This window comes from Capra hircus, chromosome 18 (genome assembly GCF_001704415.2).
Source record: "Capra hircus breed San Clemente chromosome 18, ASM170441v1, whole genome shotgun sequence".
NCBI classification, from domain to species: domain Eukaryota; kingdom Metazoa; phylum Chordata; class Mammalia; order Artiodactyla; family Bovidae; genus Capra; species Capra hircus.
This window is the reverse complement of record NC_030825.1, coordinates 4,896,759-4,920,117: the sequence shown is the minus strand read 5'-3', so window position 1 is coordinate 4,920,117 and position 23,359 is coordinate 4,896,759. Positions and strand designations below refer to the sequence as shown.

Below are 23,359 nucleotides of genomic sequence, written 5' to 3'. Positions count from 1 at the left end.
GGAAAAATGTAAAATCTAGTTCAACTTCCTTGTTACAATCAGGAAACATTTTTGTATATTTTCTTTCATTTCTGAGTCTAGTTAAAAGGAAAAGTACATTATAAATGCAACTTTTGTTAACAATTCATAATAATCAAGAGGTGTACCAAAAAGTTTAAAAAAGTCACAAACACCAGTAAAGAAGGCATACATTTACACATCTTTTTACTGTTTTGAGAAAAAAAAAATCCAGTATAATTCCCTCATTTGAAACTTTTATACAACATCTCAAAATATATTCTGCATTTTACTTCAAAAATGCATTTTATTAAGAAAAAAGAAGGAACAGATTACAAACCAGGGAATGAAAGTCATGGCGTATGATATATCAGTGCGTTTTAATGCCATAATGTTAAACCTAGCAGTGCAGACCACAGAGTCCTGTGAGGCTTCACTGTCTATAAGCCTGTCTACCTTCCAGCTCCAACCAGGTTAACACTGCCACTAAATAACCAGAACACGTGTAAAAGATTCAGGGCTGTTAACGATTGTATTCAGCTTTGAATCAAATGAAAACTACCATTTTGTTGTTCAACCCCTTGGCAGCTACCACAGGACTTTAAAGAAAAAGAATGCCATGTATCCATATAGGTCTTTCATAAACCATGGTTACGAAAGATTTAGTCAAGCATTTATAGAAACATCAAAATGAATACAGTGCTATGAGAAAGGACAGGCGGGTTTTATGAGGAGAGTTAAGAGGGAAAATAAGGGAAAAAACGTTCACTTTACATATTTCCAAATTGTTCTGGTGTGGACAAACTAAAGCATCTAATTTTTCCTTGGCAGACACCTGAAAAGTATGAGTATAAATGCCAAAGTGCCTTTGCTATATAATTGGCTTGTGGAACTCAAAGATAGCTATATGAAAACATCTTGTTCACATGGCCTCAAAGGTAATTACTGTAACAGTATCATAAAGTGATTGATAATTATTTGAATTTCAGGCATGTATATATCTCCTAATCAGAATGTACTAGTTAGTAAGTTATATTGATTTTTGGTTCTTTTCGAGAAATTTACTCCATCATCATAAATGAGAAGTAACTAAAATGATAGAATATAACATATAATATGCCATCACCCCTTAGAAGGAACACACTTTAACAACTCTACTGGTTTTGCAAAAAAAGGGGGCATGACTGAAGCTTATATTCCAAAAAGTATGCCCTGGAGATTAGTACATAGCTAAATATGTACCTGAAGTGGGGGATATAATTTAGAATGAAGAATGGAGCTTACATGTCAAATTGTCTCTTTTTTCTAACACATAAGAAGATGCTCCATGGTATATAGTGAATAGAGATCAAAGAAAAGTGGGTGATATACTTTAGAAAAACAGAATTATAAACCTATAAAGAAAACTTACATAGGATTTGGGGAAAATATTCTCAGAAATATATTTCATTTGAGACATTACAGTTGTAAATAAAAAATAATTCTTTGCAGTATTAAGAATTGTGTGTGTGTGTGTTTTATCAACAAGTTTACTTGCAAACATTTCACATTCTTCGGGAAATGGGCATTAACCAGGTTCTTGACTATTACCAATACCAAACCATGATAACAAATTAAACAGTAAAGTTTTAAAGGCAAGACATCACATACTGATGACCAATGCACTTTCTGAGTCTTGTTACACACAAATTTTATGTTCAGAGCTGGATCCTTACACGCAAAACCTCATGTTTTCAAAATCATTAAAAACAGTCAAATCGAAACAGAGCAATACAAACAAACCAATGAAAACAGAAACATTTTTCCAGACTATTGATAAATTGTATTGAATGCAATACAGAGAAAGGCAAAGGGGTTTATATACTTTTGGCCACGGAAGATGCAAACACCAGCCAAACAGGATCTTAGAAGCATTTCCAGGTCTATGAATAACACCATGGGGACACCAAAGCAAACACAGCATATGTTCTCAAATAAAGCAAGGTCATTATAGTCCAATTTTGATTTTCACCTCTAACACAACTTAGGTAGCACGTGGTTGAGAGGCTAGCGCTACAGTTTTCACACTGAAAAACTGTAGCTCTCAAGTGAGTTAAACTTCTGCTTTAGATTGTGTCAGGATGGCTAGAAATTAACAGCAATATCTAATCCTTGTTATACAGAATGACCGCTATGGGAAATAAGTCAATGGATGAGGCCTCCTGGAGCCATCTTGAGTCTGGCAACATGGCAGTGCTGCAGATCCATTGCCTGTACATTCAGTGTGAGAACTTGGTTTTTGTTCTTTGAGAGCCCCTGGCTTTTAAATCAGGCTATTGTAATTATACGGTAAATCATCTCTGCCAATCAGAAGAAGTACTCTTTCTGATTTTCACTGACTGCATTTTGTATATTAAGCTCACTTTTCAAAACGGCCTCAGCATTGTCTACATTCTCTGACCTTTTTGCCTCATTTCTTTTGTATAACCTTTTCTGCTGATAAATGCGGACAGCTATGGCAGTGATGCACAGCAAGATAAAGATCACAACAGCTATCAAACCTAGTGAGAGAAGAGAAGAGAAACACAAAATCAGAACCGTTGTCCAAATAGAAACTGTATAGACTTCATTGTTTAAGAAATCATAATAAAACTATTTTCTACCAAAATCAAGCATCTAGTATATATAATTTGGAAATATCAAAAACCTCAGGCATTTCTGGATCAAGTATTATCAAAATATGTTGAGTTTACTTCTGAGTTCTGTCAGTCTTATGGGCTCACCTTCATTTATTCTGAATGCATATTATACTGGATTATTTAGTGTATTTGTATATATAATTTTTTAATAATATATTACCTACACATCTCTAAGTCCATGGGGTCACCTCATAGTAATACCTAGACAAGTTTAGTTATTTTGAAATTATATAGTAGCAGTAACATCATAAAATAATTAAATGTGTTTTTAATACTTAATTATGTGAACATTTTAAAACTGAACTTTAGTTGATTTACAATGTTGTATTAGTTTAAGGTGTATAGCATGATTCCATTATACATTATATATATATATACACACATACATGTGTATCTATTATTTTTCAAATTCTTTTCCTTTATAGGTTATGACAAAATATTGAGTAAAGTCCCTGTACTATACAATAGATCCTTGTTGGTTATCTATTTTACATATAGTAGCGTGTATATGTTGATCCCAATCTCCTAATTTATCCCCTTAAATGTTAACATTTTAATGAAGTTGATTATCAATAATTTGTTATATCTCTAAATAGCAAGAACAAGTTTTGTATGAATAATCCTTACTATGAAATATATCGATCCTGATACATAGATGAGATTATATCTATATTAAGAATATTGATTTTTTGAGACATCTGATTGTAAATAAAAAATTTAAATACCACAGCGGTTAGCTATGCTAATTGGATACCAATTCTGGCATTAACGTTAAGTCAGTTATCTTCAAAGTGAGATCTCTGAATCCTTGATTGCCGGGAGCCAGTGTGAGGAATCCCGCCCGTGACAAGGTCATGAGGAAGGAAGCTGACATACGCAAGGCGTGCTCAGACTTCAGGGACCCCTCTGGAAATTCCTAAGCATGTACCCCAACAAAAATCTGCCGGCTTTTGTGCTCTGCTTTTCCACTCTTCTGATATTTTCTGGAAAAAGTCAATTCAGGGCTTTAGTCTTCTGCATTTGAAAGAGTGTTTCAATCCAACAACCCCTCCGATGGCTTTCTAGCCTGCTGCAGGACTCTGGAGTGTGATTGTTTGAGGCCTCCTGACCGCAGGAGGCACAGGAAGCTTAAAACATCCTAGGAATGTAGGAGCTTCCGAGGAGTCAAAATCTTTAGAATAGGACTGATTAAACGTTTCATTTGTTGGGTCAATGCTTGCTGCCAAATTTTCATATCCTTTATTTTTAGATATAGTTGGTATATAGAAAAACAAGTAGTAGACCTGGTATTAGCAACATTAGATCTTCGAGTTAAGTACCTTCTTTGTTATAACCCACTGCACCTTTGTTCTATAGAGATGTAACTTTAATGCTTTAAGGAGATGCAGATTAAAGAAAAACACTTCAGGGGAAACAAAATTAACATTCATTAAGGAAGAGGGCCAAAAAGTGTTAACAAGCCTCTTGGCCAGAAGATAATGTAAATCACCTGAGACCTTTTGTATACAAAATGATGTATAGAAAGAGTCTGGGCTGCGAACGCTACATAATTTTGTGTTACCCATTGATCTCTGTGTTTTATCAAAAGTATAAAAGGCCTTCTGAACAATAAAGGAGGGGGGCCAGTTTCTCGGGCCAGTTTCTCGAACTAGTCTCTCGGCCTGGTTTCTTGGGAATCTGGCTTCCCCCGTGTCTCTCTCTCTCTCTGTATGTCTCTCTTCTCTCCCTTTTCCTCCCTCTGCTCTTTACTTTAACTTAAGGCTGAATCTCCACCTGGGGCGCGGAGGCTCGCCAGGTCTACTTACTTGCCCTGGCTGTTAAGACCCGCACGAAAGGGAGCTTAAGGCGAGGCACCCTTAGATATTCAAGCGGGCGCCGGTGGCCCAACGTAGATGGTGCAAATTCCTTGTCTGGAATTTTATTGGCCTTCCGCGTAAACCAAGCTATTCAGCCCTCTTCCTCCACTTAATCTTCCTACTACACTATAGTTTCTTAATCTAATCTTACATTAATAAACAAGTCTTTCCACGCCAACGCCGTCCACCCTTCGAATTCCCTGGATCCACCGGGGCTGGACCCCGGCACTTGATAGTTCCTGGAACACTTTGAGGAGGCCCATAGGGTCAAAGCTATCCGTAATGACTCTAAGATGCCTTTTTCACTGTGTTGACGTGTCCACTTAGAGAACAAAGCAAGGTTAGGTAGAGTTCCTGGTACCTTAACATGAACTAAGGCAAGGTCACCAAACTTTCAAAGTGGTCCCTGAATTCATAAAGTAAGCAGGCACTGCTCTGCTGGCTTCATTTAAGAATGTCCTTGATGAAGCACTAAAAATTATACATTTTGTCAAATTGTGACCTTTGCCCATAAGACTTTCTAACATTTTGTGTGTTGAAATGGAAAGTATTTGTAAAGTACTGATACTTCTAGCGCAGACTGAAGTACGGTAGCTGTCTCCGGAAGAAGGCCAGTGTGAACATTCAGTTGAGTTGTGAGCTGAACTAGTTGCTTTTTCCTGTAACGAACACTGTTTTTATTGGAAAGAACGACTGACAGATAAACTGTGGTTGTTTTAACTTGGATATCTGGCAGAAATTTTCTCTAAAATGAAGTAAATCTGTCACTTCAAGATAAACAACTGACAGTGTAGGGTGCCAATGATCAAAGCCAAGTTTTCAAATGAAAAGTAGAATTTGGGAAACTGTTGTCTGTCACAAGTTTGAGAGTTCCTCATACTTAGACTCTTCTGGTGAAATCAGCGGCTGTGTTAACATAGTGTTTTCAGATGAAAGTAAGTACAATGGAAACAGCAAGATGGATGGAGTCTCATATCATAAAAGAAGGACTCTTTGCTCTAGTTTAAAGCAGGTGTAAACAACTCTAATAACTCCAACTGAAACCAAAACTTCAAAGGTCCTCATCAGTCACAATGGATTCTCGAGTACATGATCTGATGGGCAGACTGACTACAGCTAATAGTATTGCCAGGGGCTAAGCCGATTTTTGGCTATGACACACTTATCTGAGAGGGACAGCAGAAACTTCAAAGGTCCTCATCAGTCACAATGGATTCTAGAGTACATGATCTGACGGGCAGCCAATAATAATTGCTAGGGGCTAAGCTGATTTTTGGCTATGTCAGCTTTATCTGAAAGGGACAGCAATTCCTTGCTGATAGATCTAACATAAATCTGATAAGTGAATTCTGTATTGAAATCTGAAGAATTTTCTAATGGATATAATTGGGTTTTTTTGTTATATTAATAAAGAATAATTGAAATCAGAACATCCATTTGTTGTCATATATTTTGCCTCTCATCTTAGAAAAGTAATGAGTTATTATCAGTATTCTGTTGCTTGGTTTAGGCTTCTGGTTTAAAGAAAGAGATCCTAAACAATTTCAATGGAGAAAGCTGACGAAGTAGGTACAGACAGTAGGCTGTGTTGCTGTGCTCTGCTTAATCATGTCCGACTCTTTGCAGGTCCATGGACTGTAGTCTGCCAGGTTCCTCTGCCCACATCATTTTCCAGGCAAGAATACTGGAATGGGGTGCTATTTCCTAGCCTAGTGGATCTTTCTGACCCAGGGATCAAGCTCATATTTCCTGCATCTCCTGTGTCTCCTGCATTGGCAGGGGGATTCTTTACCACCAGCACCACTTGGGAAGCCCACACAGACAGCAGGCTACTGCAGACAAAATCATGGATGGGCTCTGGAATGGGTTTGCTCCATGCATGTGATTTATCTCTTGTGATTGGAGACAGTTTATATTATTTGGCCACCTGATGCAAAGAACTGACTCATTGGAAAAGACCCTGATTCTGGGAAAGATTGAAGGCAGGAGGACAAGGGGACAAGGATGAGGGGAGAGGATGAGGTGGTTGGATGGCATCACCAACTCAATGGACATGAGTTTGAACACGCTCCAGGAGTTGGTGATGGACAAGGAGGCCTGGTGTGCTGCAGTCTATGGGGTCACAAAGAGCTGGACACAACTGAGTGATTGAACTGAACTGAATTAGAGACAGTGTTATGTCAGGGTTTGTTAAGTCCAAGAAAAACCTTGATTTAACATGATACACCAGAAAAAAAAGAAAGGAAAAAAGATATTATAAATGAAATATGACCACCTGCTGCATTCTGTGACATTATTATCTGAAGTTCTGTGTGAATGTGTTTTATGATGAAATTACGTAGCTTGCTGTCTCAACCTGACCATTCATATCTGTGAAGTCTGACCAGAAACTCTCTCTAATGTCTGAGTCACCAGTTTCAAATGTCTTATTAAATCAATTTCCCCACTTCACCCTGTTTATTTATTTGCTGTTTATAATTCAAGAAAAAGATTGCCTAAAATGTAAAACATAGGAGAATTAGCCAATTAGAATATACTTAAATGGACTGACTCATGTTACACAGTGGATGCAAGTTAAGAGTAAGAAGACCAGTTGAAGAGATCTACCACAATGCTAGCAGATGGAGAAACACGCTAGAGAACGGTATTCTGTGATTTAGCAGATGAATTGCATGTGATCCCAGACAAGGCCTTTGGAGCTTAGATGGCCACAACCCGCTGCTCTGCTTCTGAAGCTCAGTCCCTGCCGTGATCAAAAGCAGGCACCACTGGATCCGGAGGCCCTGGGGAGACCCTGAGCAGCAAACCTTCCATAGAGTCTTGCTCTGCTCTATGCATCTGAGTCAAGTGAGAATTTCACACAAGACCTACAACTTGCTTCCATTCTAGAATAACACAGAATAACTTATAAACACACTTCTTCCTGTACTCTGCAAATCTTGCCAGTAATGTTTGCCAAAGGTATGATAAAAAGAGTAAATACTTGCTCTAACATTGGCATGACTACATAATAACTCTGTATCTGCATCTCCCTATATTCATACTATATTTATCTGTGTATAGGAAATATACAGTAAAAGCACCATTATTGTTGCAGAAACCAGTAATCGAGAAACCAAGCACCACACTTGGAGAGTTGGAGAACTCAGGTTTACTACGCCAGCAGGCGCAGAGGAGTTAACACTCCAAGCTCTGAGCCTGGAACAAAGGGGTTACGGAGTTTTTATAGGCAGACTATAGTGGGCAACACTAGCTGCTAATAGGCTGGCTTAAACTAGGGGGTTTTGCATGCATGGGAATAGCGGTCAAGACGGGAAGGGGAATGCCTGACCTTTACAGGGACAGGCATGATTAAGCAGATTTGCAGGGGCTGGGCGGGCAATCGCAAAGAGCAGGACAAGGTGAGTGAGATAAGCTCCGGTTCCTAGTATTGAAATCCCCACTTTCCAAGACTACGTGATCCAGACTTTGCAAGGAGCAAGCTGAGTTACAGAGACAGAATAAGCAGGAGGTTATGTAAAATTTTAACTTTTCCTCTTCATTATGAGACTGAGACAATTTGTTTGACTAGGAGTCCCAATTCGAAATGTTGAGCGCATTGTATTGATAAATGGTATAACTTTAAATTTAGAGTTTTTACCATTTAATGTTTTAATGCTATATTAATATATTTATTTTACACATGCAGATTTTAACTACTCTTCTAACAGGGTGAGGAGCCTATTTTATGCATCTTTAATTTATATACCACTAATTTGACAAAAAATAAAACAAATGAAAAAGCAATGGGGATTTTAATATTCTCACAAATTTTGATCAGTACTATTCTGTCTAAATAAAATTCTAAGTACTTAAAGGAAGCTGATGTCTACGTAAGTAAGGGTGTGAAAAGTAGAGAACCAAATGGATCAATTATAAGCCCACATAAGCTGGTCAAGTATATGTCTAATCACATTACTTGGCAAAATAATAAAATAATTGCTTACTTTCTATATCATTTGCAGAATATGGAGAAAAGGTAAACCATTTAATATTTCAATAATCTGATTAATAATATTCTGAAAACCATTAATCAGGAAGAGAAAGGTTTATGTGGGGGCTTGGTTTTGAATAAATTATGTCTCAGAGAATATGCTACTCTACTGCCAGGAAGATATATATTTAAATTTTTTGGTGCTAATTTTGCAATTTAAAATAAGTAATAAACCACTTTTACTCCATTAGCTTAGTATTTAATAAAATGCAAATACACCTGTAATATTCATTGATAGGAACATCTAAACCATGAAAGTAATCCCCTTTATTAAGCATTAAGGCAACAATAAACACCTGCTTTCAATGTTCATCTCAGAATTTTCCAACTAGTTATATAAATTCTTGCAGAAGCAGCGATGTGTCCAAGAAACCAAAAAATGACACTTCCTTAAATACAAGCAGAACACCCTAGGGAGTACAAATGGCCATTATAAAGCTGAATGATATTCATTATTAGTACTATGTCCTAATGAATATCTAATACTAATACTTGAGTGTGGTGTTTCAGTGAAATTATCAATTATTTATACTCGAAATCTCCAAGGAAGCTGCAAATTTAGGAAGACTATGTGACAATCCAATACAAATAATAAACCACCTTCCTGACCTCAGGATTCACTGATAACTCTTCATGTACTGTCTGCTCAGTGTCCGACTCTTTAGGGACCCCGTGGACTGTAGCCTGCCAGGCTCCTCTGTCCATGGAATTTCCCAGGCAAGAATACTGGAGTGGGTTGCCATTTCCTTCTCCAGGGAATCTTCTCTACTCAGGGATAGAACCTGCATCTCCTATATTGGCAGGCAGATTCTTTACCAGCAGCCCTATTGTGTCTATAATGCTAAATATTCACCATTATTAGCAACGATATTAAGGACCGAAGAAGAGCTCATTCACGCTTTCTGTTACCTCCAATGACTGCAGAGTCACTTTTGATTGTATTAGTGAGGGGTTCTCTGTCATCTCTTGTTCCAGAATGATCTACATTAAAGGACAAAAAAGAGGGGAATGGGGTGATATAGGAGAGTAAAAAGAAGACTTTTTAAAAATTCATAAACAGTTTAAATCAGAACAGAATTATAGAGGTCAATGTGGGATGTCTGTAACTGTAAACTTATGCAATACCCACATGCAAAGGCCCATATTAATAAGGAATTGAGAATTGAGAATCTAAAAAAGAAATGGGAAAGAATCAAAGGTTAAATTTATATTTAAATAAAATAAGATTATAAACCAGTTTTAAGAATCCATTTCAAATACTTATGGCTGTTTCATGTTGATGTATGGCAAAAACCAACACAAGGAAAAGTGAGAATGTTAGTCACTCAGTCTTGTCTGGCTCTGCGACCCCATGCACTGTAGCCTGTTAGTCTGTTCATGGAATTCCCCAGACAAGAAAACTGGAGTGGGTCGTCATTCCCTTCTCCAGGGGATCTTCCCGACCCAGAGATCAAACCTGGGTCCCCTCCATGCCAGGTGGATTCTTTACCATCTAATCCACCAGGAAAGCCCAACCAACACAATATTGTAATCATTTTCCAATTAAAAATAAATTAAGGAAAAAGAAATCATTTTGGGAACACAGCATCACAAAAACATCAGAAGATTTTAATATTCAGTGGATATACTGTTTGTGACTGGGTAAAGGAAAAGCCATACGCCACCTGCAAAGGAGTGTGTCCTCTCCCTAGATGTGGCATCAGTGCCAGCCTGGGCCACACAGCTGGACTCCGTCACGTGTCCTGAGATGGTGATGGGGGCTGGGCGGCTGGGCTGCAGAGCGGCCTTCAGCGGGGCCACGTGGCTGACCTGCACAGCAGACAGACAGCCCAGGAAGCCCTGCGCGCCCGCCAGTGCCGTCTCCTGGTCCACATCGCCGTGTTCTGTGAAGCCAAAGAGACGTGGCAGTACTGATAACAGAGAAGGTGCAAACAGCCAGTGCCACAGTGCAATAGTCCAGGTCTTGACACAGCAGCAATACGTACTCAGCTACTAAATTCCTTTTGCTTCTGTCTTTATTACAAGACATTCACGAAGTCTTTCCACAACTACTGGTGACATATCCCAGGTTAATGAAGACAAGTGTTTAAGCATGGCTAATTAAATACATTGAGCACTCTCTGGAAATCATTAAAGCTTCTACAAGAATGGGTCTGATAATGAACTGATCTGGGTTCCTGCAGATATTACGTAAGAGGCTGTATCTCAAAGCCATTAGGCAGTCTACTTCCTCATGTCCAGCAGTGAAAACTCTCACCTCCATGCTGCCTTTACTCCCTGTCGCACTGTCCACCTATCACTCGGACTGAGACAGTGTGCATCCCCTATAGCTAGATAACCCTTCCCCATTTTAATGAGCATTCGGTTAATATGGGATTACTGCAGGGCAGAGATTGGTTTGAATGTCAAAATATTAATTCATAATTTTACAGTGGAGAAGATATTTCATGCTTGGCAAGCATGAAATCTAAACAAGGGGCTTTAATTTTAGGGTTTTAACATTCAAATGGTATCAGCCTACGATGCATCCACCCACTCAACAAGATCATAAAACAGTAGGATTCCTCTTCCCTCTGCTGCACATATGTGGACACCAACATTTGCACTTTTTCTCTCTTTTTAAAGTGAAAGTGTTAGTTGCTCAGTCATGTCTGGCTCTTTGAGACCCCATGGACTGCAGCCAGCTGGACTCCTCTGTCCATGGGATTCTCCAGCTAAGAATACTGGAGAGAGTAACCATTTCCTTCTCCAGGGGATCTTCCCAACTCAAGTATCAAACCCACGTGTCCTGAATTACAGGCAGATTCTTTACAGCCTGAGCCATCAGGGAAGCCCTTTTAAAAAACTAATAAAACAAATACTGTATTTATGAATGTTTATTATATGGTAGGCACTATTCCGAGGAATTTGATTTGCGTGTTTGTGTTTAACTCATACAGGGCTCCAAAATCACTGCAGATAGTGATTGCAGCCATGAAATTAAAAGATGCTTACTCCTTGGAAGGAAAGTTATGACCAACCTAGATAGCATATTGAAAAGCAGAGACATTACGTTGCCAACAAAGGCCCGTCTAGTCTAGGCTATGGTTTTTCTTGTGGTCATGTATGGATGTGAGAGTTGGACTGTGAAGAAAGCTGAGCGCCAAAGAATTGATGCTTTTGAACTGTGGTGTTGGAGAAGACTCTTGAGAGTCCCCTGGACTTCAAGGAGATCCAACCAGTCCATTCTGAAGGAGACCAGTCCAGGGTGTTTATTGGAAGGACTGATGCTGAAGCTGAAACTTCAATACTTTGGCCACCTGATGCGAAGAGCTGACTCATTTGAAAAGACCCTGATGCTGGTAAAGATTGAGAGCAGGAGGAGAAGGGGACGACAGAGGATGAGATGGTTGGATGACATCACCGACTCAATGGACATGGGTTTGGGTGGACTCATGGGAGTTGCTGATGGACAGAGAGGCCTGGGGTGCTGTGGTTCATGGGGTAGCAGAGTCAGACACAACTGAGTGACTGAATTGAACTGAACTGAGCCATGAATAACCTATTTAACTCACACAGACAAGACCCTTTAGGTTGAGAATTTTAGTTATTTGCCTGAGGTTACTCGGCTGTTGGCCTCATGCACTGGACTCCAGGCCTGTTGGGTTCTTTTGTTTATTATTGACACATTCTTTCTTTTACTCTGCTTATATCCTCTGTGGTGCTTTTTCTCTTCTTCTTTTTTTTTTTTTTTTACTTGACAGCTGTTCTTGAAACGGCTCTGGGCAACTCAATTCTGATTGAACCTGTCTTTGCTATATCAAGGTTTTTGAAGAACACTTCCTTTTGTTCTATTTTCATTCACATTTTATGCCTTTTAAATAAAAATACTGATTAGATATTTAGCATCATGAGTATCATACTATATTAAAACAATCTGAAAATTAGAGAGATTATGTTACCTTCCTGTTGTGCTGGGGGATACAGTATTCAGACCAAGGCATTCCAGCTCTGGAGGCTTTTACCACCAGGCTATCCTGCCTCTCTGCACAAGGAGCCCTGAGAGGCATTCTGCTGCTCTGTGAGCAGACAGGAGACCCTCAACACCAGCACCTGTTACACAGGAGGTGCTTCACCACCTTTGTGTGTAAACCAAAGAACTAACTCAGTCCTGCCACACAGCAGCCACCCATTTGACCGGATGGAAATACATTCAAACATACATATTTTTAGAAAAAGAGAGCATTCTTGCTTTGGAGTTTTGTTTTTTGTTTTTAAACTCTATCAAGAAATAAAGAGAAATATACTTTAATAGCAACATAATCAGAACAGTGCTTCTCATATTTCTTCTCCAGAGGTAAAATCTTGAATAACATGTCTATAGATCTTAAAAAAAAAAATCTTACCTTTTGAATAACAACAACAACAAAAAGTAAATAAATAAGACTCACTTCTCTGGTAAAAACTTGATATGAGGCAACTTTTAAAAATCCTATAGCTTTAGACTGAAAATATCTACCTCTTACAAAATATTGTTAAAAGAAAAAAGCTTTAAGCTCTAAAACTTCAAGTGGTCAATCAATATTTGTTTTAAGAGCTAAATGTACAGGAAACACATTCCCTGCCGTTCGAGCATCTTACATTCTAGCAGGGGAGACAATAAACATGAAACAGGAATGGATGAGAATTTTGAAGACTGATAATGCTATGAAGAAGTAAATTAGAAAGTGTGATGGAGTGGATATGGAACAGAAATTCATCTTGATGGATTAGGTGATTTTTCTGTGTGTCTGTTTTAAGGATGACTCTGCACAGCCCTATTTTCTTAGTCATCTGTACATATTACTCCAATGTCTTCTGGCTCTTCTTTCTTACATTTTGCAAGATTCCCTGCGATTTAGGGATTTTTTGAATCTGATTGTTCCTGTTGTGTATCTTCACTCATCAATGCACAGAACATGGTGGGCCCTTTTAATCTGCAGCTTGGAAAATTCCATATGTTGAGTGTGCAACCACTGGTTCAGTTTCGCCCCTTTGATACTTCTGGACTGCCGAGTATTCATGCTGAACCTCCTCTGCATGAATATTAACTGCCTTTAATTTCCCTCCTGATTTCTTTCAGGACTTGTTTTTGTGTGGGTCCATGGCTTCACTCACACAAGGAGCAATAGCTAGAACTGGACATGGAACAACGGACTGGTTCAAAATTGGGAAAGGAATACAAGAAGGGTGTATACTGTCACCCTGTTTATTGAACTTCTTTGCAGGTATGTCAGGTGAAATGCTGGGCTGGATTAATCCCAAGCTGGAATCAAGATTGCGGGGAGAAATATCAATAACCTCAGATATGCAGATGATACCACTCTAATGGCAAAAAGTGAAGAGGAACTAAACAGCCTCTTGATGAAGGTGAAAGAAGAGAGTGAAAAATCTGGCTTAAAACTCAACTTCAAAACACTAAGATTGTGGCATCCAGTTCCATCACTTCATGGCAAAAAAAAGGGGGCAAAAGCGGAAGCAGTGACAGATCTTATTTTCTTGGGCTCCAAAATCACTACAGATGATGACTGTAGCCATAAAATTAAAAGACGCTTGCTCCTTGGAGGGAAAGCTGTGATAAACCTAGACAGCATATTAAAATGCGGAGACATCACTTTGTTGACAGAGGTTCACAGAGTCAAAGCTGTGGTTTTCCCAGTAGTCACATGCAGATGTGAAAGCTGGACCATACGGAGGCTGAGCACCAAAGAACTGATGCTTCTGAATTATGGTGCTGGAGAAGTCTGCTGGATTGAAAAGAGATCAAACCAGTCAATCCTTAAGGAAATCAACCCTTTATTTATTGGAAGGACTGACACTGAAGCTGAAGCTCCAATATTTTGACCACCTGATGGGAAGACCCTGTCGCTAGGAAAGACTGAAGGCCAAAAGGAAAGGAGGTGGCAGAGGATGAGACAGATAGATAGCATCACTGACTCAATGGACGTGAATCTGCATAAATTCCGGGAGACAGTGGAGGACATGTGAGCCTGGCATACCGCAGTCCACGGGGTCTCAAAGAATCGGACATGACTGAGCCGCTGAACAACAGTGCTTCACTCACTTGCTCTCCAGGGATGATTTCAAATATCCATAAAGACAGCTTTTGTTTCAGTCTGGGAAAATCATACTTTTAGTTCCTCAAGGTCTTTTTTGGCTTGGCTAGAATTTCCTTGCGTTGCTCTTGCTAGATTTCCCTCAGGATGGGTTCTGTCTCCTTGGATAGCTTACTTCTGGTTGTTCTGGTTTCTCTCCCATCTGACCGCTGGTGAATCAAGGGCTGTGTACAGGGTTGTTTTTCTCATCTGCTGGTTGATTCTCCATCACTGTCTCTTCAGGTGGTTGACGCCCAGAGAAGGTAGACAGTGTATCAGCCATCCTTGTCAGTCGGCCAAACACCTGCTCAACTTCAGGATACAGAAAACTTGGCCCAAATTTCAGGACTGAGGAAGTTCTCACATTTCATTCAAAGCAGGAAGACAGAAGCCCTGAGTTTCCAATGCTGCCCTTTCCCCACGGGGTCCAGGGATCTCTGCAAGCCAAGCATTTCTCAGGATCCACACAATTCAGGGTCTCCCCTAAGACTCCTGTAGGCTGGTCCCCAGGCTCCCTTCCAACCAGAAGCAGCGAGTCTCAGAACACAGTCTCATTGGCAGCCTCTAGGCAACCCAATAGCTGGGCTGGACCATCAACCCCCTTGTTTCAGGAGACTCAATGGGTTGAAATTAGAAGTTGGAGAGAAAGAAACTATGGGATTTTGCAGCCATCTTCCCAGAATTGAATCCGAATGAAATTAGCAATTATATTAAGTTGCTTAAAAGCAATGCCTAGCATCAGATAGCTGCACTGAGAACAGGGCTAGTACAGCCAATAAGCAAAAATATCTATCTGTCCTCTTATCTGACTTCAGAAATATCAACAACATCTAAGTGTTAGAGCAGGACAGGTGGAGGAATCGAAGACAAATATCACTTTACTTCACTGAAATCCTGATAAGACAATTACATTTAGATTGTTTCTGGTTATAAAAATCCCTAACCAACCCAGATTTTGAGGGTGATCCTGCCTGTTAAAAAATTAGCCTCAACTGTATCTTCCAGTCAAGGGAATGACTTCTGCTTTTGTAAAGAAATCTTCTCCCAAAAGTTGTAAAAAAAAAAAAAAAAAGAGTACCAAGGAGTTAAAATTTGTTTGAAGCATTTTTCTATTTATTACCAGAGAGAGGAAACTGTTTCTGGAGAGGATATGAAATAAATGAAGAACAATTAAAACCAGAAGAGCTTCATGAAACTTGTTGTGGCTCTCAAAACAACAGTAACAACAAAGCCAAACAAAAAACCTCAAAACAAACCTAAGTAGTTTGACCATACCTATGGAAACAGGGCCATCTTAAGAAGGGATCTCAAGGCCTTTAATCCATAAAGATAAAGAAACCTTGCCAGAAAATGGTACAGTGACTCAGTGCCTAAACCCAGCAGGATATTTTTAGCATCATAGGCAAGTACAACTAGGATGTAACAATGACAAAAGTTAGCGGAAAAGGAAAATGGCAAAGCAGACAGCAAATACAGTATGGATAATGTCAGCTTTTCATAAAAGGTATTTATATGCCAACCAAGCCTACTGCTCTGAGATACAACCTTGAGAACTGATTAATGTAAAAGCTATTTATAGCGAGGCATCTCGGGGTAACCTGAGCTTCTCTTTTGCTTTCAGCACGACCTGTCTCATTGGAAGTGTCCTTTGACTGGACTTTTACAAAATCACAGTGTCCTTAAGTAACTGAATTAAACTTTCTTATGTACCCCCTGGGCTTTGAAGCAGGTCTGACATAATATATCCCTGTGACTGAGGTCTGTTCCTGAGCTCTTCCGAGGAGGTGCAGTAGACATCCTCTTCCCTCTGACCACACACTTTATTTACCTCTGGCCCAGGTCTCCACTGCAGAAACCTGAGTTACTTCCTGGCTCTGCAGTCTCACAAGAGACAAATGGTTCCCACTGTCACTGTCTTTAAATATACCAAGGCTACTGCTTGTGATGAGGGAAAACATCTTCAGACTAAGAAAACATTCCTAACATAAAAAACAAATCTGTAAACAAAACAAATAAAAAAAAAAAGAACTCAGAACTAAAGTTAATGAGTTTGGATAACCAAAGCCAATGTAATGCAGCTGATTAATTTTTCGAGGAAGATGGACCCAGGATGCAACCTGATTCTTCCCACCAAGATGTAGCAACCGGTTTCTGCTCTCAGTGCTCTGGCACTATGACATTTCTCACATACAAAAGTCATAAGCAGTCGCTGTAAACATCACTCAGCCTCTGAACAGTAATTTTCAATCATTTTGCAACAGGTCAAATTATGTTATTATTCAAAATGTGGGCACATTATGCTATGAGAGGTTTTTATGCAATTTCAAGAGTATGTAATGATTTAATGGAGATATTTTCTTTTCCATGCAGTGGAATTGTGACCCAATAAAAGCTTAATGAATTAGCCAAACAACTGTATACCTGCATATTTCCTTTGATTAATTACATTGTGGAGAGATGTCTTTTTCTGTAATCTTTGCTTAAGTAGGTCTCTTAAAGGAGCTGATTGAGGAATCATTCACTTTGGCCTCAGTAGTTAATACATTTTGAACACACTTAACAAAGAAACGACATCAGACTGTCTGCCTCTTCAGAAGGAAGAACAGAAATGGAGTAAGTGTTTCCTCTCTGTCCTCATCTCTACAAATGGGAGTGGACTGTAGGAATGATTTTTAGCTCCAGTCATCATTAACAAGCATCAGGAGCAGCTCTCAAGCAAGGATGATTTCGAAGAAGCAGTATCTTACTCTGATGACACGGAAACCATCTCCAGCCCTCGGTTATACTTAACAGCCAACACGAGCAGAATTCACATTTCGCTGCCCTTGCTCTGACAGAGCTGTAGACCTTGGGCTGGCCGGACCAGTGTCTGCTGTGTCTGTGGCCTCTCTCCACGCTAAAGGTCCTGTATCTGGACTCCTGTCAATTGCACCCTCTCCCTCTCTCATTCGTCAATGCCTGGTGTTTAATAAATTCACTCATACAGTACTGTAAGGCCCTGATCGTAGTTTTATTTTTCACTTATTCCTGATGCAGGTACAATTTCAAGCACATCAGTAAACTAAGGAAATAATTGCTTTTTCCTTTTTATTTTATAAATTATTTGAATTTTATCACTGTCTGAGGGTTTCTAGGTTTTGGCAGCTGATATATAATTTGGGATTTGGGGTTTTGGCTTCTATCATTTGCTCTCCATTGAAGTGTAAGTAGAGCTCTGTTTTATGATGTTTAACAGCCAAATCCTTGTCAACGGCAAACACTTGCCCATCCCACTTGGAGCACGTACTTGCGATTATATGTGCTTCTGACAAAATCCCAGTGTCTACCTTATCATTTGCTCTATAATTAAAATCAGATAAAACATTTCAACATCATGAGTGTTCTTTGCTTTTAGAATATGACACTTCTGATCAATGCTCGTGTATCATGATGAGGAGAAAGGCTATTTTTAAGTTTCTAGGTATGGCCAATTCAAAATGATATAGCTGTATCTGGAAATGACTGGAGCCACGATAAGGATGAAGTCATGCCAGGTACTGAAGATGGTCTATATTATAATTATCAAAATACTAAAAAATCAACCATACAAAAAAAAAAAGTGATGTTAAAGTAGACTTTTTGTTTTTTTTTGCTCCAGATGGTACTTCTCTTTTAAAATAAACCCTCCATTATCTTAAGAGACATTTCCCAATATATTTACACAATTACAGTGCCCTTAGCTTACTTGGCTCATATATTTTCCTCACCTCTGGGCTCTGAAGTGAGTTTTACATAAAGGATTCCTGACACATTGAGATTGTTCTCAAGATCTTCATCAGGGTAAGTGGATGTCCGATCCTGGCTGACTACAGAATTTATTTACATCTGGCCTAAATCCCACCACAGTGATCCAAGAGCACTTCCTGGCTCTGTGGCCTCAGTAGAGGGAAATGATCTTTAATGGCCATCAATCACCTCCAATATACAAAAGCTCAGGATGAGTGCAAATAATCATCCAGTTGTTACTCAAATAAATCATAAATCTATCCTAACATTAAAGTATTCAGACTTAGAATCCAGAGCTTTATAGTGAATTCTGAATATGAAAAGCAAATGTAATGTACTTTATTGAATATAGGAGTGCCTGAATTCAGCTGCTTTGGCAAAGAGCTTGATCTTCCCATCCAGCTCCCAACTACTAATGACTATTATGGCCAAAGTCACTGCATCCTCAAATATTTTAAGTGTAGTAGGGAGTTAGAGATGGTTTTCATGTCACATTGATATGATTTCTAAAATTTACCCTCCTTTCAACATCTGCTAGTCATACTGATTAATAGTGACAATGATCCAAAATTATTCCCATGATTCTTCCTAAGTGGAAGGAATGAGTATGGAAAACAAGGGAAGAATGCCCTTTATTTTTGGGATCCATCTGAAATGGCAGTGGATGGTCATATCCTTGAGTGTTTGAAAATGGAGGCAAATGACAACTCTAAAATGTTTATTTTCTGCTCCCTTAAAAGAGATATTCAGATATTATAAAATGATATAAGTATTTTACTATTTTTCTTAGCTGCACCACGCAGCTTTCAAGATCTCAGGTCCCTGGCAGAGACTGAACCCAGGGCCATGGAGGTGAAAGATCCGAGTCCCAGCCACTGGGCCACCAGGGGGGGTCCCACGGTATGCTAACTTACTTTACTTTGGAGGGTAATTTGGAGCTATTTTATCCCAAGCAACATAGGGCATACTACACTCAATTAGATACACAGGAACATTGTGTATTATGATTATCTGTATGCCCACTAACCATAAATTCTGTGAGGGCAGATGCAACGTCTGCCTTGCTGAGTGGCACTCCGTGTTCACAACAGGTGATACAGTGTATGTGCTGAATGAATAAGGGAACCAAATGGGCTTATAAAAATGAAAACCACAGTTGGTTAGCATGAGGCCAGGAGAATGTGCCTTGCAGACCTCTAACTGGGTGAGAGGAATCGACTGAGGGCCCCAGGTGCTGGGCTCTGAAACTCATCCTCAGGCTTGGGCCAGGGTCTTGCTTCCCACGGCTGTTCCCAGGCAAGAGCTGTCCACAGCGGGGACTCTAAGGCACGCCCACCCTCTGGCGACACGAGACTCCTCTAGTGGCCAACAGACTCGGCTCCCCACAAAGCTGAAGTCAAGGATGCTTCTAACTGTCCCTCCCTCTCTCCTTCACTGGAAGGCAGGCTTGCATGCAGCCTTGATAAGCTCTCTCCTCACGTTCTCTTTCATAAGTGTCCCCTTGATAAAACCCTCAAGTGGTTAATTTTGTCTTGACAACAGCTTCTTGGAGGGACTGCGACTAACATAGAAACCTCAAGATTGACCAACTCTCTGGAAAATGAATAGCTCCACTTTAGCGTCTATTTTTACCATAAATTAACGTAGCATGTTAAAATGTAATAATATACTACATAACATTTTGTTGTAAATGCATGCATATACCACACCATATGACCATAAATTATTAGTCTCCTTTGAATTACACATGATTTGAATGCAATGCTAGTCTTTGGCCAAGATTCACACCTAAGGATCAATAAATTCATACTTCCATTTTTAGGAGAATGAATTGATTCAGACTCTAAAGTTCACTGCTGAACTTGGACTTTAATCTTGTTTTTCAGCATGAGTGATGTGAGTTTTAATAATATGCTATTCTTGAGTAAAAACATTAACATCTTTAATTCCTTACTAATCTGCAATATTTATTATAAAAAGGGAAACAAGTATCTATATGATGAATGTTATTATTCTACTGTTTGATTAATACAATCTTCCTCATAGAATGCAGGTCAGTTTCCCAATTGTTTTATAATATATTTAACATATTTCTATTCACACAAAGTATTTTCATCAGCAAATCTGGCATTAAGTTTGAAGATGCTATTTCTTCAAAAATATGATTTATCGACATTAATCATAGTTGTTAGAATTTTTAATCTTTTAATTTTACATTTTTTGTAAAATGCCTCAACTCAGGCCCTGCTAGACTGAGGAACTCTTGAAATTGAAATTTACTATAATTATTTGATCTTTTTTATTACTGTAGTTGAATTTATGTGATTTATGCTATGAAACCACTTGGGATTTTCCAGTGAAGCTTCCAGATAGCTAAGTAGTAGTTTACACATATATTTCATGTCCATCCTAGCATACTAGAAGAACAATTCAATTCAATTTCCTTTATTTGTTTGGAGAATAAGAGCATACAACATTGGCGCTTGTCACAATGCTAGAAAGACTATAAATATTTGTAAACTTAAGTATTAACCTTCTCAGAGCCAATATCTTGATCATTCATCCACAGGTTTAATCAAGCATTCTCAAGATTCTAACATTACGTACAGGGAATGTAAGAAATGATATATCAAGGTACAAGTACCGGAAAAGGTCAAAAAATAAAATATTTCATTTACTATCTTGGACAAAATATTCCAGGTTAATGTCGAATATCAAACTAGGAATGAAAACCAGACTACAGGAAGTCCTCCAACCTCACATTTATATCTAAAAAGAAAATCTGTTTTAAAATTTATTGTCCCTCTTTCCATTTAGTCTTTGTTGGCAAGTATTTAAAAAGCACACATGTTTTGATGCCAAAATGGCAAGAGTATGTTTCTATTTCCATGCTATAATCAGAGATAACTGGTGGATAGAAATAAGAATTATAAGGCATTTAGACAGACACTGGGTTATATTATAAGTCAGGAGGAGTGGCTGGCCACTGCCTTCAACAAAGCAGACAGGATCCAGGCCACAGCCTGAAGCATATTCACTAACCAGAAGAATGGCAGTTGCTTTCTCCTCCATATTCTTCTGACCTAATCCTAGCACTATCATTAGATTACTGTTTATATGTTTTGCAGCTGATTGATATACGGTGTGTTATTTATACCTTTATTATTTGATATTTTGGAAGTGTGAGAGTGAGACCATGTTTCATTATGCTGGACTGACATAGGGGAGACACCAGCATGGCGTTACTATTCAAGGAGGATGCTTGCTCATCTTACAAAACGTCCCAGCTCACAATTACACACACCCCTGAGAAAGTACAGTTTCTGCCTTGATTATCATTCACTTCACAACTGAAATAAGGCAAGCGGTTTCTTTTGGCATGATGAGTTTGTGTGGTGTGTGTGTGTGTGCGTGTGTGCATCTGAACATGACTCTTCTGGTCCATGTTTATGCATCATGATTAGGCAAAAGGCCATTGCTCTTACTTACCTATAATCCTGCCCAGTACAAGGGATCTGACTGCACTGAGCTCCGTGCCTGATGCCAGGTGGACCTGCCTCCTCACACTCTCATCAAGCTATAGAATTGTTACGTGAGAGGCAAATATCCATACAGATGTTGTCATTGAGAAGAGGACAGGAGCAAAGGAAGACAAAAGAAAATGATAAAATAGGCAATTGTTAATATGGCCCCAAAGATTAGAAAAACAGAGTTTAAAGTCAGTCATTTATACAGGCGAATGTTATTTTCTAAACTACTTCTATGTACCCTCAGATACCAGTGTACGCTGCCTTCTATCCCCTTATATCACTTTATTTTTCTCCACTGTATAAGAAATTCAAATGGAGAAAACCCACAAAAAGATACAAGTTATCTTCACCTTGATATTTTCACTTAGCTGGGTATTTTCACTTGAGTCATTTAGCTAAGAAAGTTTCCTCTATCTAGAGGGCTGAAACATATGTGCTTTTCTTCAAAAGCTGGTTGAGTGAATAATTCAACTTTCTCTGCTATAATTCACATCATTTTAAAATTCATTCTGCAATTGTGATCATTAATTTCTGTGCAAGAAATATGGCTGCACGTACAGCCACCTGAAGTAAACTGGTTTCATTAGAGTAGCAACAGTTCTGCCAATAGTAGATTACGCTCAACTAAAAAGCACTTCCCACCTGAGTAAAGTAAAACAAATAGGAAAGTTTGGCAATTTTAAGTATCAAATACTATTAATCTCTTAAACAGAATCCTATTGCTACAAAAACTGAGCACATTTGATGGTCTATGATCTGTGTAAGGGCGGCACTGGAAGAATGACTTTGTTTAATCTATCCATTATCCAGCTTCTGCTGCAGGTCCGTCACGCTGGGGAGTTTCCTTGTAACCACTGCTTCTGTTGTATTTTCTCTATTACCTCCACAAAGACCACTGCTTCTTCTCTGTTAATCTTTACGTGGTGAAGCTCCCCATCGGCCATGTTTTTGAAATCAAAGTTAACAACATCGGGTTCTTGATATCTATTTAGCTTGTACCTGATCTGCAAACTTCCTAAAGTAGAGGGGAAAAGTTATAGTTTAGTTAAAATTGTATTTTTTTAAACTCCATTAAAAAAACCTCAGAGTCCTTTTTTGTTACTTACTAATTCCTGGGAAAGAATTCACAACAGTTTATTTGGCTGTACACTTTCATCATAATTCCTAGAAGTCAGTTTCCATGTGAAACTGCACTATTTTCCCAAAATTAAGAGCAAATATGCTGCAAATAAGCAGGCTCTTTCTTGCAAATATTTAATTTGTCAAATATGTAATTAAGCATATGTAAATCTTTGTATTAGCCTCTGACTTAAAATAATAAGGTTTAATATATTATGAAATGTCAAACTACTGTGGAATATTGCAGTAACTTTCTGTTTCTGTAATT

The 23,359-nt window shown here is 38.8% G+C and overlaps 1 protein-coding gene across 2 annotated transcripts in view; it reads right to left on the bottom strand.

The window, feature by feature from the left end:
- The window catches only part of CNTNAP4 (contactin associated protein like 4), a 281,129-nt gene continuing 258,059 nt past the window's right edge, over positions 290-23,359 (bottom strand). For both annotated transcript variants that reach the window (XM_005691816.3, XM_018061737.1), the window contains 5 exons: positions 22,854-22,987; positions 21,932-22,019; positions 10,229-10,447; positions 9,474-9,545; positions 290-2,537 (listed from right to left, as the gene is read on the bottom strand). In XM_005691816.3, coding sequence (XP_005691873.3) covers positions 2,344-2,537; positions 9,474-9,545; positions 10,229-10,447; positions 21,932-22,019; positions 22,854-22,987 — 707 coding nt within the window. In that variant the 3' untranslated portion in view covers positions 290-2,343. The remainder of the gene's footprint in view (positions 2,538-9,473; positions 9,546-10,228; positions 10,448-21,931; positions 22,020-22,853; positions 22,988-23,359) is intronic.